The sequence below is a fragment of the Protopterus annectens genome, chromosome 1.part0 (assembly GCF_019279795.1).
Source record: "Protopterus annectens isolate FY-2018-M chromosome 1.part0, PAN1.0, whole genome shotgun sequence".
NCBI lineage: Eukaryota > Metazoa > Chordata > Ceratodontiformes > Protopteridae > Protopterus > Protopterus annectens.
The window spans coordinates 64,649,090-64,669,171 of NC_056725.1; the positions used below are offsets into that span (position 1 = coordinate 64,649,090).

General features: G+C 43.5%; 1 protein-coding gene across 1 annotated transcript in view; it reads left to right on the top strand.

Annotated features, from left to right (window-relative positions):
* LOC122811800 (histone H3.3A) overlaps positions 1 to 20,082 on the top strand; it is a 369,158-nt gene that overhangs the window by 114,426 nt on the left and 234,650 nt on the right. The window contains exon 2 of the mRNA XM_044083915.1: positions 8,074 to 8,234. Within this exon, the coding sequence (XP_043939850.1) occupies positions 8,107 to 8,234 (128 nt within the window). The 5' untranslated portion in view covers positions 8,074 to 8,106. The remainder of the gene's footprint in view (positions 1 to 8,073; positions 8,235 to 20,082) is intronic.

Sequence of the window (20,082 nt, forward strand, 5' to 3'; positions counted from 1 at the left end):
AGATGCATCCTTGAAGGACATAGTACAGTTTTGTACCTACCATAAATGTAGATGTCCGATAGGTATGCATCTGCAGTCAGGATTACCCACCCTCCTTCCCCTCTGTGGTATTCCTAGGGTACTTACCCCTCTTTCAGCTAGCTGGGGGAATTTATTTTGGTGTATTTGTTTGTTTATACATGTATATAATTTGCAAATGTTTGGAACTTTTCAGCATTTATCCAAATTTAGCCTTCCTAGAGGGCACCTGGCATCTGGGGCAAGAAAAACTGAGGAAAATGGCGTCGGCTGATGCTTTTATACCCCAGACGCTCTGACGTCGGGGAAAGTGCGACATCAGCCGAGGCCAGACCCAGACTTTGGAATCCTGCCGATCAAGGGCTGCCTGAGGCAGGACAACCTATATGTTATGACTGCAGATGCATACCTATCGGACATCTACATTTATGGTAGGTACAAAACTGTACTTTCCTGGTTTTGAGCCTCTGGTTATGGAAGCATACTCATTTTCCTCTGGTTATGGATGCATACTCCTTTTCTTCTCTCTTTCCCTGCTCTCTGTTTTCTAATGGGCAGCAAACTCGATCTGAGGAGGTTGGTTGGAGTGCAGGGCATTGTGGGAAGTGGGAACAGCTTGAGACTTGGATCCTAGTCTGAAGAAATGCCAGTGAGTCGGATCCGTAACCTATATGTGAGGAATGAAAGAAGACAACACAGATACCAAGTTATGGTAAATACATAACTAATAATTCCATCCTCTGAGTTTATCATGCACTTCTTCCTGCAGGGTACAGTGTACATTTTTGTGTACTCAGTGGATTTGACCAGGTTTGGATTTGATCCAGAAGCAAAGCTAGGGGCTCTGTGTTTGAGCCTCTAGGTAATATAATTGGTCTGAAAGGTGAAATATTTTGTTTTTTTTAGCAATGACAAAATATGTAGCTTATGATGTTTACATTTAAAAAATGAAAAATTAAAGAGAAGTTTTATTGCCTGTTAACATGTCTAATAATTAAGCATCTGTTTCTGTACATGCTGTATACTTCAGGTAGTACCACTCATCTACAAGACTGAAATCCCACTTGCCTGACTTTCATAATGTTGAGACGAAAAGGCCGACAACCACAAAACACAGACGTTCCCCAGAACACCAACTTTCCACACCCAAGTAAGTAACTGCATGGCCAACCTAAAAAATAAATTAAAACTGAAGCAAAGTAAACCCACCCATGTGGGGGGCGTTGCCCCCCCCAACTAAATATACCAACTCCAAGATTGCACCGTGGGGGTAAGGGGCAAAGTTCAATATGGTGACCAAGTGGTTACTTACCTGGAGTGGAAAGTTGGTGTTCTGGGGAACGTCTGTGTTTTGTGGTTGTCGGCCTTTTCGTCTCTGCATTATGAAAGTCGTGTAAGTGGGATTTCAGTCTTGTGAAGTAGACCCCCACATATTAATTAAAGGTTGACTCTGATACTTTAATTTGGATAAAGTAACATGTTTCATTATTATCACTCCCTCCTCTTAGTCCTGTTTCATTATTTAGAGAGTGGTGTAATTTCTCAAATCATTTGATGTTTTCAGTTCTTTTTTATTTACATTTTAAAATGTATTTTTTGCAGAATGCTGTGAAGGCTACCAGCCCAACTAGCTGGAATTTTATAAATAATTCTATGTTATTTGTGAATAGTAATATGGTTTGTATGCTTGCCTTACAAATGTAAGAAAACTATGTCATGTTAAACTGTTGGTTATGTGCTGAGCTTTAAGAATGTAACCACAGTGTTCCCTACTGGAAAATAATAGAAATGTATATGAACTATATGCCTATGCAAAGGGTCTATATTAGAACATCGAAGTTTCAGAACTTGGAATGTTCTAATTTCGACCCCTAGTAACCAAAAACTGAAAATAGTGAAGTTACAGAAAACCAAAATTCTTTCATAGGGAAAGAATTCGGTTATCCGTTCCTGTCGCTTCGCTATTTTCAGCTCTGTGGTGGAAAGTGACAGGCCGGGTTCAGGTAAGTGTGCGATTGTGTGGACGTGAGGGTTAGGGCGGGTTAGGTGAGTTAGGGTTAGGGCGCGGGTCAGGTAAGTGTGCGAATGTGTGGACGTGAGGGTTAGGGCGGGGTAGGTGAGTTAGGTTTAGGGTGCGGGTGAGGTGTGTGTGCGATAGTGACGGACCATAGGGTTAGGGTTTGGGTTAAGGTAAGTGGGTAGACAGTGGTGTATGTACAGTTTAATGTAGGGTTAGATGTAAGATTTTAGGTGTATATGTGTGGATTGCTGTTTGTTTGGTGTGTTTGTGTTGTGTGTATGTGTTTTGGAACAGCAATTTTTTTTCCCTAGGAAAAAATTTGCTGTTCTGAATTTTCAATGTTATCAGTTTTTTGTTACTAGGGGTCGATATTAGAACATTTGAAGTTCTGAAACTTCGATGTTCTGATATAGACCCTATGCAAATGTATGTTTTGATAGTAAAAAGCTGGAACATACAGAGTTAACCTGCAAAACTCTAAGAAAATAAGTTGAAACAGTTTACAACTGTGGTATCTGTCAGTCTCAACTAGGAGACAGGATGTCTACAGGTAGGAGTTCTTTCTATTGTCTGGAAAGGGTTTCAAGGTAAAAAGCATTTAACTGTTTTACGACTTATCTTTTAGAATCTAAAAGATAAGTATTTTTTGACACAGAAGTGCCAAATAGTCATCCAGCTAACCCAGCAATAATGTGTATTATTAATTTAAGAACTATCTCTCAGAGAAAGTCTATGCATTTTATATCTTGTCTTGGATCTGAACACATCCATCTTCAGCACCTCTCATCTGTATTTGACTTGCTCTGTAAGTAAGACTTGGATCATGGTATCTCTCTTAGAGATAGATAGGAAAATAGTAAGATCAGTTTAGATGTTTTCTATAGTTATTTGAGACTGTCCTGCACGTTGTTTTAAAATATTTCCTGTGATTCTGAACTCTGTTGTCACTGTATTGAGTTATTGAGTATTGTGTTCTTTTATTATTTATTATGAACTATATTTAGACCTTTTAATTGTGGTTGGTTTGTTTAGAGATACTTAGGGTATTAGAGCACTTGCATATGTATTTGGTGATACTGTACGGCCACTCTTGAAATAGCCTTAAATTACCATTTGGGTAATATTAACATTCCATAGTAGAATTGGTCACCCTTTGGGAAGGGCCTTATAGTAGCTGATAAAGAGCTGGTTGGTGGCAGTGATTACTCCCTTATAGTCTGGGCAGAAGGGGGCATAGCTAGTGAAACTATGCCAGCCTTCCCCAGGAGTGTCTGTGTGTTTGTACATAAATCAGTTCTCAAAGTGTGTGTGTGTGTGTGTGTGTGTGTGTGTGTGTGTGTGTGTGTGTGTGTGTCAGATACTTGGGTAGGGATACAAAACACTATTTGGACAGAGAAGGTGCTGGAGGCTTTGGCTTGACCAGCTGAGATTTGAACCCTGTACCTTTGCCAGTTGGGAGTCTTATTGGGAATCTGGCGAAAGAGGGAGAAACTAGCCTTAGACTGACTGATCCCTGTGTGCTTTTAAGGGAAATTGTACTTTACTGTGTATGTACTTGTCATCCTCCCAATGTGCACATTCCTGGTGGTGGGGATTGAGGCTCCTTGATTACTGGGCCAGTGCAGGGGTGTTACAAATGCACTAACATGTCTAATGTCTTAAGTCATGCTTCTTTTCAAGTGTCACTAAAGTTGGTAGAAGGGGCGAGTTAAAGAACTGTTTCATCTGAACACAATGTTGGTTTGTTTCTTTTTAATGGAAAACTGTTGTATAATGTAATTCAAGTTCAGTTTTTGTGTAAACCATTTTGACTTTAACATTTTTTTTATTTGAAGAATGATATTTTGTCAAACATTACATGAATTCAAACATGAAAAACGTGTATACAATTCTTGTATAAACCATTTTAGCTGTAAAATGTCTCCCAAATTGGCATAGGCAAATGTAAACCCTTTTATAATGTGTCTGTGTGAGTTTCAAGCAAAGATTTGGAGCTTAAATAGTGAACTTGACACATTTTCGAAAAATGGCATTTTATTAGTCTTCTTTCTTTTCCTCTCTATCTCCCTTGTGTACTTGAGTTCCTCTTCCAAGTTAGAAAGAGAAGTGGAGCAAAACTGTTATATTTGCATTTCATTTGTCTTTTGTGATTAGACTGTACTCCTATTTGAGCCTTGCTGAGGAGTATTGTGTTGTCTCTGCACCAGTCTGGTGGATGAACACAATGTGATCTCTCTCTCTCTCCCCCTCAAAAAAAAAAAAAAAAAAAAAAGGGGTGATTGCTGATTTTCTTTGGACTGGATAGGCTTTTCCTTGGGACTAGTCATCTGGTCCTTAATGATTATTTTTTTTTTTGCTTTTTTCACTGTCTAATAGTAGCTTCATGTATTCATAACTTCATAAAAATCTGCTTGTATTTCTGTATGTTTGAAAAAGTGACTGTGAAATGATTCTGACATGCTTACTTCAGATGCTTTATGTCTGACACAGTAGGTTGATAGTGCTTTGTTTGAGTAGTTTTATGGCTTTCCTTGTATCCTGCAATGTATAGACGTTATTCAGAATTGTATCCTGCAATGTATAGAAGTCATTCAGAATAGGTATATCAAGTGCACTGGTGTTCGTAATGCCATCAGTGTTTGCCCTAATTCCTAAATGTCTGACATCAGTCCTTCAGATGCTAGCTTTACTGACATCTGTCTTCCTCACAGTGATGTGTCTGAAGTTGGTGATTCTGACATAATTTTTTTTTTTCTACAGTGCCTTTAGTGCTGAATCAGAGCCTCCCAGAGTATTCACCAAGTGCATGGCATTAGTTGAGGCACACCTGAAGTTGTAAGAGGAGTTTCCTTAGATGAACAACTCTTGGCTGTGCCATCTAGGAATTGTCTTATCAAGTAGGTGGGAGTCTTCTCCATTTGTTTGCATTTCTGGAGTGACAGTGAATCTTGTAAAGTCTCAACTTCAGCCTGTTCAAATGCTATTGCTTATGGATTGTTATTTGGATAGGTAGCTTTGTCAAGCATTTCTTTCTGTCATTCCAAAATGGCCCATCTTAGACATACCAGCTTTTCTCCTTTCCTGTCCAGACCTTGTGGCCACCTTATTTGTGGTTTTCCATGCCAAACTTCATAGAAGAATCTTGCACTGGAACATTTTTGCATCCTGTGATCTCAGCATTGTGTCCCTCCATTTGCCCCAGTCAGGCTTTGTATAATTTATTCCTCTTCTTAGTGGTAAGAGCCACCCCTTTTATCCTTTTGGTTTTTGGGCCACAGTCAACACAGGTTCTTATGCCTGTGAATGAGGGGGCAGTTTGGTAAGGTGACTGAAGAGATTTGATCTCCACAAGAGATTCCTCATCACATCACTGTTCTATAGATGAGGGCAATCCTTTACTCTCCACTGACATTTCAGAACTATATTTCTTTGTTGGTCTCCTCAGATCAGTGTCACAACATGGCTGTGGTATGGTACCTCAACAAACATCGCAGAACTCATTCCCCTCAGTGCAGGGACCCTTGAGGGTGTGACAGTGGGCTATTGAGTTGGGATGGTCAATCATTACTTCTCACATTCTTGGAGAAGACAGTTTCTGTCCAGCAGATTGAGTTGTTATGGCTCAAAGGTTTTTTTACCTCTCCTGACAATGGTTCAGCAAAGGGTGTTTTGACCTATCCTTAGTGAGTCATATTCTTTGCTTTTCCTCCATTTCTTCTGATGCTGTTTATTTAGAAGTTCTGAATTCATAGGGCCAAGCTGATCCCAATAGTCAAGGGAAATTTGGTTTCCCCTCATGTGGCAGTTCTTTATCAGTCTTGTGATGAGGCTGTCTTCAGTCAAAATGTTGGTCTGTCATCCTCTAGGAAAACAAAATTTAGACCTACTGCTCTGAAACTTACAGCTAGACTGGTCCATTTCCAGTAAGAGCCAAGTGTCAGGGCTTTTCCAACACAATGATATTATCTCCTTCTTTCAGAGACCTTCCACTCAAGTAACTTATAGGGATGAGTGAAAGAGGTATTTCCATGTGGATCACAGGCCTTTTTTGGGCCCTTATTCCTTAGGTTTTGCAATGTTTGTTGAAAGCTTTGATGGAGGACTCTGTTTAACACTTAGGTCCATCTTTGAGCCATGTCTAACTTTCATGTTGCTCGGAGATTTTTCACCTTACCATCCCCAAAAACATGCAAGAGCTTCCTTAGAGGTATTTTTCTGCTAAGGTCTTCTTTGAAAAGCCCTTTCCCTCCGGGGCACATCTGTTTTATGTTGGAGACATTTAAACCTTCCTGTCTGTGAGCCAACAGTTTTGGCAGAACTTAAATATCTTCACGGGATAACATTGTTTTTGGTGGCTGTTATATCAGTGGAAGAATGTTGGAGCATCAAACGCTTTCTGTCAAACTCCCTGTTTGATATTTTTCAAATTTTTCAAAGAAAGACTTTTCCACAAGACTAGCCCGTCTGCTATGCCTAAGGTGGCAGCAGAAGCAAATCTGAATTACTCCATCAGTTTTCTGGTGTTCCTTGTGGAATATTTTAATCATAGGAAATGTCTGCTGTGTTGTATGAATGTCAATAAACAGCTCATTTATCATGTGGACAAAATTATTTTCAGGGGAGAACCAATGTGGTATTTATACTACTGGGTGAAATTTGGCCAGGACATTGTAGAACTTCTGCTACCCTTTGTGATTGGTGGTGTGAGATCTTTTACATTCACCTCTTCTACCACCAACTGAAGATGAAGGGACCCTCATTTAGTGTCTCATACTTATGACAACCCACACAGGAGTGAAATGCCCCCTTATTGGTAACACTGTAGTGCCAGCCATCTAGTTACTTGGAGTAGGAATGGAACCCATAGTCTTCTGTTTTTTCCTCTATCTGTTTGTCACTGACATTTATTTGTTTCATTTTGAGCTGAAAGATTACCAGTGTCTCTTCCACTGGTCCTGTAGCTTAATCTCTGTCTTAATAGTAATAGTAATAACCAAATCAACACAGCATAAGAGTATAAAAGATCTGTATAATGAGACCTTAAAACTTATTCCATCAGAGAGATCTCTATTGCCATGACCTATTTCTGTAATGACATTTTCAATGGCACTTGTGCTGTGTTGATTTGGTTATTACTAAACATAATTATTTAGTTAAAGTCTCACAGTTATCAAGATCAAGGTTCCTTAGAGCAGCCACCCAAGAGCATTAGCTAGGGCACTTTCTTTCAAGTTCATGCAAAAATTATTCATGTTTGCTATAAGGATAGTTCTATTGAAAGAGGTCCATTGTCAGTAATGAAGTCTCACCGCCACTCCCTTACTTTGCTGCAGGTTATCTCTTTAGTGTCTTAGGTTAAAATGGCATTCCCTTTGTGCTTTTCACTTCATCAGACTGTTGATAGGTATTCTGATGGTTCATGGATGGTTCATGGATTAGTACTAGGCTAACTGACCTTATGGGCCATTTTAAGCCTAGCTAATTATGCCATGTGAGAATCAAACCCTGCAATTTGTGTCTGTAAGGTGAACACTTTAACCATTATGCCAATATGCTTTATGGGATGAGAAGGAACTTTCAGTCTGTGAAATGTCTATCAGCCAAGCACTCCTAACATCTGTGCTGTTAAATTCTACTGGTTACTGGAAGTTGACCTCTTTGCAGTTAAGTACACATAACTTTTGTTTATTAACACTGGTTTGGCTAGCAGTTACCCTTAATGTTTTTAGGTAACATGATGTCTCATGCTTCACTCTCAAGGCGAAATTGTCTAGCGATATCTTGATCATCTGCTTACCTAGTGAGCTCGTGTCCATTATACCGTGGATTGTTAATTTAGCTAATGTATTTTGCCACTAACTGAAGCAATCACCACTTTATGCCTTTAATTTAAAAGAAATGCAGTGTTACGTTTTTCATTGCTGTTTTAAAGGTTGCATCATGATGTTGCTCTTCAGAATTAGTTCTTGAAACTCAAATGTAATTTCTTTGAAATTGCAAAGTGTTAGCAAACTGCTTTCTATTTTATTCCTTAGTTTCAGTTGTGTCCATCATCAGACTGATATATCATGGCTCGTACTAAGCAGACTGCTCGTAAATCTACTGGTGGAAAAGCTCCTCGAAAACAGCTTGCCACAAAAGCTGCGCGCAAGAGTGCACCCTCTACTGGTGGAGTAAAGAAGCCACATCGTTACAGGTAAAAGTTCCTTAAAATGGAAGCAGAATGAATAAGGTCATTGTTTTGCATTTTTTTAAGAAATGATTTTAAACTTCCAGAATTTTTAATTTCTGTGTGCTGAAAAAGTGCAAGACTTTCTGGAATTTTTTTCTGTTAGTTTTGCTTTTATGCCTGCCAACCATCAATCCTCCAAACGTGTCTTGTAGTCATGTGCTCCTCTGTACTGGTATCCCATACAGGGGCTAGTACTGACCAGAAGAACCATTGATGTTTTTCGTGTTTCACTGTTGCAGTCATTACATTTGGGTTATCTGCTTGCAGGTTGCCCTCAGTCAACCTGATTATCAAAGTCTTGGGTCCTGCGTCGGTTGCTGTCTCATCTTCCATGACGTCAGGTAGTCAGGGGTATAAAGCATGCAGCCGATGTTATTACATCAGTCTTTCTTGTCATGCGGTGCCCAAAGCAGAAGCAGTTCGCAAGTGTCGGTCGGCCGACTCCTGAAATTTTCATTTTCAAGTTTCAGATCCGAAGTCTTCAAGAAAGCTGTACCTTGTTGGGGATCCTTTTTCTTGCTCTAAACCGATGTCAGTAAAAGTTAACAATTGTATTTCTTGTGGAAAGCAAATACCTCATAAAGATTTTCATTCGTACTGCATTCCTTGCTTAGGCCCAGACCATGACATCCCTCGCTGTCGGTTTTGTGCCCTATTCAACTCTCGAACTATTTGTCGTCGGTTCATTTTTTCATCTAACTATTTTGGTACTCGGTTCAATTATCCAGAAATGGCTTCGGTAAGCCACCCGACTACTAACATTCCGAAAAAATGTAAAGATAAAGACAGAGACAGACCACATAGGTCCAAAGCTGCCGACGACGCTTCCGTTAAGCTAGTCACCAGTTTGCCGGTACTCAGTGAGGCGCTTTCGCACCCCCTGATACCCGCTACTTCAGATTCGCAGGCCTCTACTGAGACCTATTAGGAGTCCGGTATGCCGCGAGATGCTTCTTCGACTGTGGAACCTGTGGATGTCTGTACCTTGGATGGGTCCAGAGCCGCCATGCAGGCACCAGCTTCTGAGGGTGTATTCAGGCCTACTGACTTGCATATCAAACTGACGCCATCTTCTTCTTCAAGGCCTAAAACTTGATCCACGCCTAGAAAACCGATGCCCAGACCGCATGGTCAGGCCCCTATGGCTAAAAAACAAATGATTAGAATGGCTGAAGACCTTATTACTCTAATCAGGGGAGCCCCCTTCTCCCTCTAAGAGACCTAGAACTGATTTTCCTTCTGATTCTTCGGATCAGGATTCTGAAATTTCTGTTTCTTCTGATGACCAGGATTTGCCCTTATCTACTTATGAGGATTCTGATGCAGAGGACTCCATTCCCTCTGCTTCCCTCCAGAAGATTTCTCTTTTGGTGCAACTTTGCATTCTGTTATAGGGAGCATTTCCGCTGGGAAAGCCAGGATTACTCTGACTCCAAAAAGAGACTTAGGAAGTTCTTACTCCTACCTCAACACAGGCCTTTACCTATCCCTCCTGTATTGGACATTGTAGATGATGCCTTCATGGAATCTAGCCTGGCCCCAGACACTTTACCTCTGGCTCTCAGGAAACCTGACTGGTATTACAGAGTACCTGACTCTCACAATTTTCTCTTTAAGAATCCTACTGCGGATCCAGAGACCATTTCACAGGGACTCAAAGGCATTAAGGCTACTACTGCCAAAAACCCTACTCCCTCTGGTAGAGATTCCAGGGCCCTGGACAGATGGGGTAAGAAGGTATACACTTCTGCTACTTTGGCCATTTGGGCCTTAAACTGTCAGTTTCATATGTTAAAGTATCAGCAGCATATTATTGGATTACTTAAACAGAAAATTATGTTGATTCCTGACTGTGCTGAAAATAAAGAATTACAGGATATAATGCATTCTGTTGAACACGTTGGTAAATATACTTTGCAATGTGGTTTTGATTCCTTAGAGGCATCTTGCAGGGCTGCTGTCACTGGGTCTGTACTTAGAAGGAATGCTTGGCTTAAGGAGCAAACTTTACCAGATCATGTTAAAGCTAACTTACTGGATGCTCCCTTAAACCAAGACCGCCTGTTTGGCAACAAAGCAGAAGTACTTAAAAAGATGGAGGAAAAAGCTAAATCTATGCAAACTGTTAAGAGTTCCTGCAAGTACAGCCTCCCAGATTTAGTAGGCACTGGCCTTCTAAGAATTGGTCCTTTCCTGTCTCTTTCAGGCCTTCTCAGTCCAAACCCAGTACCAGCAGATCACCCAGGCTTCAGTCTCAAGGTACTCACAAGCCTACGCAGTGGGGGGCTCCCTCTTCCAAAGCTGGAAGTGGTAAGGCACCCCCCTATAGTAAACTGTCACAATGACTTAACCTTAAACCTTCCAAGCCCTGCTCAACTGACCGTTCCTTTAGGGGGAAAGGTCACCCTGCATGCAAAAAACTGGGAGCTCATTACCCAAGACAAATGGGTTCTAAATATAGTTTCCCAAGGATACAGAGTCCACTTCCACTCCTTACCAACCCCACACGGTTGGCCAGACCTACCCCCAAATCAGTGGGCAGAGACTCAACAGCAGTTTCTCAATATTCTAAGTATCAGGGCTATTCAACCTGTCCCAAAAGAGGATTGGGGACAAGGATTTTACTTAAGACTTTTTCCTGGTACCCAGAAAAGACAATACCTGGCGTCCTATCCTGGACTTGTCTTATCCTAAACACCTTTTTGGTAGTTCCAAAATTCAAAATGCTAACTCTTCATTAGCTGCTTCCCATGCTAGGCAAAAATGCCTGGTTGGCAACATTGGATTTAAAGGAAGCTTACCTGCATATACCATTAAGGGAATCTTGCAGAAAATACCTACGCTTCAGAGCAGGCTACATGCACTATCAGTTCTCTGCACTGCCCTTTGGCTTATCTACTGCGCCCAGGGAATTCACAAAGTGCCTAGCTCCAGTGATTGCATTTTGCAGGCAAAGAAATATTCGAATATACCCATACCTGGATGACTGTCTAATTCAGGCAGAAAGCCAGGACATACTGTTAAATCATCTGGCATTTGTAAAGAAACTGCTAAACTCACTGGGGTACACCATAAATGAAAAGAAATCTCACCTAGTACCCTGCCAACAAATTGTATTCCTGGGAGCAAGCTTGAATACAACTTCCCAGATGGCCTCTCACGCCAGAGAAACAAGTTTGACAGCCTAAATCAAACTACTGGCCACAAAGACCTAGCTATCTGCAAGGAAAATACTGCAAGCCCTGGGGTTCATGGCCTCTTGCATTCTACTAATTCCACATGCAAGACTGCATATGAGGAAACTACAATGGTATCTAAAAAGCCTATGGTGTCAACATTCTCATGACCTGGAATCAATGATTCCCATCATTCCTTGTATAAAGACAGAGTTCCTTTGGTGGGCAGAGGCCTGCCACCACAACAAGGGACTGCCATTCAGTCTAACCCCTGCCGCCCAAACCCTAACAACAGACACATCAGACTGTGCATGGGGGCTCACTAGGCAGGGCAGTGCATTCACGGCAAATGGAACCCAAGTCAAATGCACCTGCATATCAATCAAAAAGAAATGTTAGCTGTACAGAATTCTCTGACAGCATTCAAAGACCACATTCTTCCAGGACAATTATTGGTAAAGACAGACAACACCACTGTTGTGTGGTATATAAACAAGCAGGGGGAACCCACTCATACTCCCTCTGCAGACTAGCCATGGCTCTGTGGAACACAGCCTTGAGCTACCAAGTGCACCTACAAGCTCAATTCTTGCCAGACAAGCTAAATGCACTGGGAGACGACCTAAGCAGAAATCTCATGGACCCACACGAATGGAAACTGGAGCCAAAACTATTCAATATTCTGAGAAACAAATGGGGGAGCCCAGAGATAGACCTGTTTGCCTCCCCTCAGAACTACCAATTGGCCAAATTCTGCACAAGGACTCTCCACAGCCAAGCTTGGAAAGTGGATGCCTTGTCCCTTACCTGGAAAAGCCTCTCAGTTTATGCCCTTCCCCCTCTGCCTCTCCTCTCGAAAATTTTACTAAAGATCAAACAGGACAAACCAAGGACAATACTCATTGCACCAGACTGGCCACGCCAACACTGGTACCCCCTCTTGCACAGTATGTCACTACTGGAACCATGATTCCTGCTTCAGACTCCTTCCCTACTGTCCCAGCAGGAGGGCCAGATCCTGTACCCCCAGCTTCAAACCCTGAACCTGGCAGCCTGGCTAATTACCTGAGTTTTCCTATACCATCCCTCAGCAAACAAGTGCTGGATGTCATCCTGGAGACAAGGAGGCCTAGTACTAGAAAATCCTATGCTGAAAAGTGGAAAAGATTCTGTTCTTGGAACCAGGCTCAGGGGATGGGCACAACAGTGCCCAGTTTATTGCATATTCTTCAATACTTGACAGAGATGCTTCACAAGGGCCTTTCCTTCTCTTCCATTAAAATTCATGCCTCAGCCATTTCAGCACATTATAATACTGAGCCACCCCTCTTCTCTCACCCCCTATTCAAACAATTCCTCAGTGGGGCCAAAAATTTAAGACCACCCAGGAGAGCTCCTACTCCTGGCTGGGACCTTAACTTTGTATTGGAAAAGCTCACGCTACCTCCTTTTGAGCCAGCTGCAACTGCGGATTTGAAATTTCTTTCTTGGGAAACAGCCTTCCTTCTAGCCATCACTTCAGCAAGAAGGGTGTCTGAATTACAGGCCCTCATGGAAGTGGAGCATTTCATCATCTTTCATGCGGACAGGGTGTCCCTCAGGACCATTCCTTTCTTTATGCCCAAGGTGGTATCCAGTGTGGCCCTTAATCAGTACATTCATTTGCCAACCTTCATTTCTAATCCACAGAACAAAGGGGAACGAATACTGCACTCCTTGGATGTGCACAGACAACTTAGATTTTACTTGGACAGGACAAAGACTCTCAGGAAATCTGAACAGCTGCTAGTTGCCTTTGCTGCAGGGGCAGAGGGGAAGGTCATTTCAAAGCAAACCATTTCTAAGTGGATAGGCCATTGCATTCTTTTCTGCTATAAGCACCATGGAAAACTTACCCCTCAGGGGATAAGACCGCATTCTGCCAGGGCTGTTTCTGCTTCTACAGCCTTTCTCAGAGGTGTTCCTACCAGGGACATCTTAGAAGCTGCTACCTGGAGTTCTGTACATACCTTCACCGAGCATTACCACTTGCCAATTTTTTCTAAATCCAGAGCTGGTTTTGCCACTGCAGACTTGCAGGGCCTAATAGCTAGTCCTAATGCTCAATAACTGCTTCCTCCCTTCCTTAGCTTTAGGAATCTACCCAAATGTAATGACTGCAACAGTGAAACACGAAGAACATAGTACAGTTGTGTACACTTACCATAAATGTAGATGTTCGAGTATATTCACTGTTGCAGTCCTGGTTACCGTCTTTTCAGCCCCCTGAATTCTGTTGGCTATACCTCTCTTCTTGTTTACTATACTTAAGCTTTCTGGTGTATTTGCTTTTTGTTGGAGGTGTAACCTTATATTTAATTGCTTCCCATTATGGGGGCACCTGACATCTGGGGCAAGAAAAACTGATGTAATGGCATCGGCTGCATGCTTTATACCCCTGACTACCTGACGTCATGGAAGATGAGACAGCAACCGATGCAGGACCCAAGACTTTGATAATCAGGCCGACTGAGGGCTACCTGCAAGCAGATAACCTAAATGTAATGACTGCAAAAGTGAATACACTCGAACATCTACATTTATGGTAAGTGTACACAACTGTACTTTTAGCAGCCATTGAGGTTTTTTTTTCACTGGTTGATATACAAAAAAATGAGGACATTTCTGTCAGGACTGTAACCCTTCCTCTGGTGGCTTACATGAGCATCTGCATCACTGTGGGGCATCCTGCACAATCTGTTTGCTTATGTGATCTTCCATCCACAAGCTGGCTGCCTTCACTGGCTTGGGACTTACAAGCTAATGCCTCTAGTCCTGGTACTCTTGATGCCATGCAAGTCTCTGGTTGCATGATGGTTATTGGTAAACTAAAACCATCACTCCCTTCCTCCCTTCCTCCCTCAGGATGGGAGATCCACTGCTGGCCACTCACACCAGTTCTTCCTCACCAAGCTCTTCCATTGCCTTTGCCTCTAATTGAACTTGGGCTGTACTCATGGCTTCCCCCCTCTATTCCACAGATCCTTTAATTTCATAGAATTTCATATTTTTAAGCAGAACATGAATTCACAGCATCTTGTATGACTTGTAATATTTACTGTATTTAAAATTGCTACTTTGCTTTAGTAAGTATTGTTTGCTTAGGATTTCTATTTTTTTATATGAAGTATGTCTTTCGGCTTATCCCGGTTAGGGGTCGCACAGCATAAATGTACTAAAAAATAATACAGTAATTGCTACAAAAATACAATTAAGAATCACTTGTATAAATTCCAACATCTTAATTCATGAAAACGTGATTTTTTAATCTGTAATATTATAGTATGATTCTAGTTATTCTTATTGGGTGTAATATATAAATGTGAGAGTGTTCAATCTCGCCTTTGTTCTTACACATGGGTTCGGAGCCGATCCTCGGCTCCATGCCGGCCGACTGCAAGCTCTGCATCGAGAAGAAGCTCGAGGACATCTAATACCCACAATCCCCCTCTGCCTTTACCTCAGATCTAGTTTGCCGCTGCTGCAGTACGCATCGCTGGAGACTAGCTCGGGGCTGTTCAGATAAGATATTTTATCTATTCTGTACTTTTTCAGAAAAGTTTCTTTAAATTTAGTTGCTTAGTTAGAGAGTAGGTGTGTGAGTGCAGGAATTCTCTATACTTTGAATAAGTTAACTTGTTAACTTTCGAGTAGAGTTTTTCGGGGCCTACCCCTTCTTGACTTGTGACTAAAATTTTTGTAATCTTGCCTTTTGGCACTTTATTACTGGATTAGACTTCGGATTCGACTTATTTGACTAAAAACTTGTGTAGTCTTGTTTTTAGCTTTATCAAACAGACTTTTACCCGGATTTGACATTTTTACTGGATTGGACTTTTTACTGGACTGGACTGTGTTCATTGTTAATATGTCTGAAAAGATGAAATCTGGTTTTAAACGTTGTCAGTGTGGCCAAAAAATGTCGGTCACAGACAACCACAGTTCCTGTGTCTACTGTCTTGGCCCTCTCCACTTACAAGAGGATTGCTCTATTTGTCACTCTTTTAGTGGGAGGGTCATGACAGATAGGCGCAGGAAACTGATGGATAGAGGATTGCTGAAACCCTCTTTCCAGGAGGCTTTGGATGCTTCAGACCAGGCATCCAAGTCTTCGAAGGGGTCGAAGACGTCGGAGCCAAAGTCATCGGCTCCGAGCTCTTCGAGTGTAGTTAGATCACCGGTTCCACAGACTTCGGGGCCGAGTGTTCAACTGTTGGCAGTTTCCGAGCCTCGAGTCTTGGAACCGGTGACGGAGCTCCCCCCACCGACTCTGTTGAGGTCGGCTCCGTCTTCGATCCCTTCGACTCGTTCTTCTAGAGCCCTTTCCGACACCGACGTGGACCGTGTGGTGCAGAAGCTTATGGAGCATACGGCCCTGTCCAAGCTTATTTCGGTCTCCTCTCAGTTGATGTCGAGACTTGAAGGCCTGCCACTATCTCCATCTTCGGAGCCGGAAGAAGCTGACCTGATGATTGTGGAGCCCTCGGTGCCAGAACCGTCTTTTTCTCAGTCGGCACCGTTTACCTCGACTCCATCCGATCCGGTACCGGAGTCTCGGGCCCGGTCTGTCCTTGGTTCCGGGACCGAGAGTCGGACCGATGTTTCGTTCTGACTCTCCTCTCGGAGCCTCGCACGGATCGATTCAGTTCCGTCCTCGGGTCGGTGCCTTCGGTTCCTGTTTCGGTATTCTTCCCATTTCTTCGAACCGGAGATACCTCGACTCGGGACCCGGGGGCCTTCGACCTCATGAGGAAGGTGTTGTCTACCCAGACAACCACATCAGCAGGTACAGCTTCTCCCCGCAAAGGACCGTTATCCTCCTCTGCACCCACGGCCACGTCCAAGCGTCGGGCACCAGTGTCTCAGCCACCCCTGGAGGGTGCCCCCTCTTCCTCGGAGGCTTCTTCGGATGCTCCCCACGAAGAAGTTCCTAGGAAAAGACTGTGTAAGAGGAGACACTTGGATTCTCCACAAGAATCCTTAACATCTGATACTGACTTAGATGAGTCAGAAGGGTCCCCTAAGTCACCTTCAGAGGATGTCTCTTTGCTGACATCTTGGAGATCCTTAAACAGAGAGGTGACTGGCAAGCCCTTCCCCCTTCTGAGGATGAGTCAGTTTTGCTGAAGGCATTTGGTGCCCGTCCTTCCTCCTCCTGGGTCACTCCGCCTTTGATGAGTTAATGGAATTAATTGCTCGGCGTGGGAGACTCCTGACACAGTGGAACCTGTCCCTAGGAAGCCAAATAAGTACATCACGGCACCACAGGACAAAGCTTACCTTACCAAAGGAGTTCCAGTAGACGCCATGGTGGTGGCAGCGGCCACGAAAAGGAGATGTCGGAGTCTTCCTCATCTGTCCATCCGCCTAACAAAGATTCTAGGACCATGGACAGATATGGGAAGCGATTTTCAGTTCAGCGGCTTTCTATGCTCCCTGAACTATTTGACCCATTTTACTCGCTTACAGAGGGATCTAGTCAAAGAGTTGGGAGATACCCTCCAGGGTGCAACAGATGCTGCTGTCTCGAAAAAGTTACAGCGCAGCTCAACACCCTTACGTCTATTGTGAACTCGTCCATGAGGCTGATATCCTATGCAGCCGAAGGATCGAGTAGGGCAGCGGCTTCAGCGATTGCTCTTCGTAGGCAATCCTGGATGCGCTTATGTTCGCTTATGGAAGCCTTCAAGTCTTCCTTTACTAACGCCCCATTTGATGGAGCCACACTTTTGGCCCTAAAGTAAAGGAGACCCTTACCCGGTGTGAACAGGAGGGAAAGACTCTGTCTGCTGTCGGAGTCCGTTTTCCACCCTTCCAGACCGTACCCCAAAGGGCAACGTGGTGGAAAATGTGGTTTCAAAACCCCAAAGATCTTTTCCAGACACACAGGGTGATGCCCTCTAGAGGCAGAGGGGGCAGAGGTGGAAGACGCCCTGGCGGCAGAGGGGTCCGCAAAACCAAGGTGACAGGGATAACCTCCTGGCAAACCTTTTCAGCACTCCTGAGAGGAGGCCCGACTGTCCTGCTCTGGAGGCAGTCGGGGTCGCTTAGCTTTATACCCTCAGGCCTGGCAAAACCTTTCTTCAGACAATTGGGTAAAAGCGTTGTTACCAGAGGTTACAAAATCCCATTTCTTTCCACCCCATTCCAAAGAAAAACTCCCAGATGTACCACCCCATCTGCGAGAACCAGCAGCTACAGAAATTTCAAAGCTGCTAAGAAAAAGAGTCATCCAACCAGTCCCAGCGGACCAAATAGGATTCGAACTTACTCAAGGTTCTTTTTAGTTCCAAAGAAAACAGGGGACTGGAGGCCAATTCTGGACCTAAGTCATCTCAACACCTTTGTCAAGAAGGAAAAGTTCAATGGTCACGCTTCAATCGATCCTTCCATTCTTACAGAAGGACGACTGGATGTGCTCAATAGATCTGAAGGACGATACTACCACATCAAAATGGCCAGGGCGGCCAGAGATCACTTGCGCTTCCGGCTGGGAGCCAGTCACTATCAGTTTCGAGCCCTGCCCTTTGGCCTGACCACAGCCCCCAGGGTCTTCACCAAATGCATGGCAGTGGTAGCGTCTCATCTGAGGCGCCTAGGATTCCAGGTGTTTCCGTATCTGGACGACTGGCTCCTGTCTGCCACCACCAGGCGTCAACTGATACAAGCCAGGGATTACTCCCTACAACTTTGTACACACCTTGGCATTTCAGTAAATTTCAAAAAATCTTTGCTACAGCCATCACAGCATATCTTATTTATAGCAGCGCAATTGGATACGTGTCAGTTAATTCTAAAACTTCCAACAGAAAGAATAGTAGCACTTCAGTTCAACATTTCCCTTCTGCTGTCGCCCAGAAAATCCCCAGCAAAAATTGTTCTGAAAGTTTTGGGTCTCATGGCAGCTTCTCTCATAGCAATACCACTGGGAAGACTGCACATGAGAGTGCTACAATGGCTTCTATTTGCACAATGGTCATTCCAACAACTTCCACTGACTCACGAAATTTTGATAACGAAGACATGCAAATCACACCTAATGTGGTGGTTACAGACTTGCAACCTATCCGGCGGAAGACCATTTGTACTACCCACACCGTCAGCGACGATAACCACGGACGCTTCCCTGATAGGGTGGGGGGGCATCTTTCAGGGACAGACAGTCCAAGGCGATTGGACCAATCTAGAGTACAATCTGCACATCAATGTTCTGGAGTTGAGGGCAGTGTTTTTGGCGTTGCAACACTTTGCTCCCCTTCTTCCTCCAGGGACCATTGCAGTTCAGACAGACAACATGTCCGTAGTCTGGTACATAAACAAGCAAGGGGGAACCAGGTCCTACCAACTATGCAGAGAGGCCATGAGAATTTGGCAATGGGCAGAGTCCACCGTCGCTTTCTGATCGCAACGCACATCCCGGGGTCATCCAACGTCATAGCCGACAGGCTGAGCAGGGCAATATTATTGCCTCACGAGTGGTCCCTCAATCAGTCAGTTGCGGAACACATTTTTCGCAAATGGGGCCAGCCTACCTGCGATCTGTTTGCGTCTCCAATGAACGCCAAATGCAGGAGCTACTTTGCCCTATTACCCTCCAGGGAAGTCCCAAGGGACGCTGGTGCACGATTGGCCCCCGGGTCTCCTATATGCCTTTCCTCCATTTCCCCTGATTGCAAAGTTTCTTCAGAAAGCAAACAACCTTCAGAGGACTATAATTCTCATTGCTCCGTTCTGGCCTCGTCAAATTTGGTTCCCCTTTCTCTTGCATCACCGCATTCGGGGACCTTGGATGCTGGACCCAGAGCCAGATCTACTGACTCACTCGTCAGGAGTTCCTCACCCATCCCTGGAATCTCTCCATCTGGCAGCTTGGCTGCTCCGCTTCCCTTTTTAGCCAGGTCAATTCCCCTTACATCAGCGGTTCAAGATATTTTGGTAGCTTCTCATAAAGTTTCCACTACAAAGACTTACACCAGTAAATGGAAACGTTTTGTTTTCTGGGCGGAGTCACATCAGTTGGACCCTGTTACAGCTCCGTTGAATAAGGTCTTAGAATTTCTAACCGAATTATTTCAGGAAGGAGCTTCTCCGGCTACCTTGAGAGTACAGTTGGCTGCCATTTCTACCTATCATATAGAAGAAAGTGGTGCACCTATTATGGCTCACAGACTCTGTAAAGCCTTTTTAAAAGGTTCTTTTCATATCAGACCAGCAGTCAGAAGCCCGACATCACCGTGGAATTTAAATTTACTGCTCTCTAAATTGATGCTACCACCCTTTGAACCGGCTTCAAGTTGCACTTTGAAATTCTTGTCATGGAAAACATTATTCCTAGTGGCTATTACATCGGCTAGACGGGTGTCTGAGCTGCAGGCTCTTTCGGTCAAGCATCCCTATTTAATTTTCCATTCGGATAGAGTATCCCTACGCACTAATCCATCTTTTCTTCCCAAAGTTTGTTCTACTAGTAATATTAATCAGTCCATTGAATTACCCACCTTCTTTAAAGACCACTCTAATAAATTAGAGTATATGTTGCACAAACTGGACGTCCATAGACAACTCAGATTTTATTTGGATAGAACAAAAGATCACAG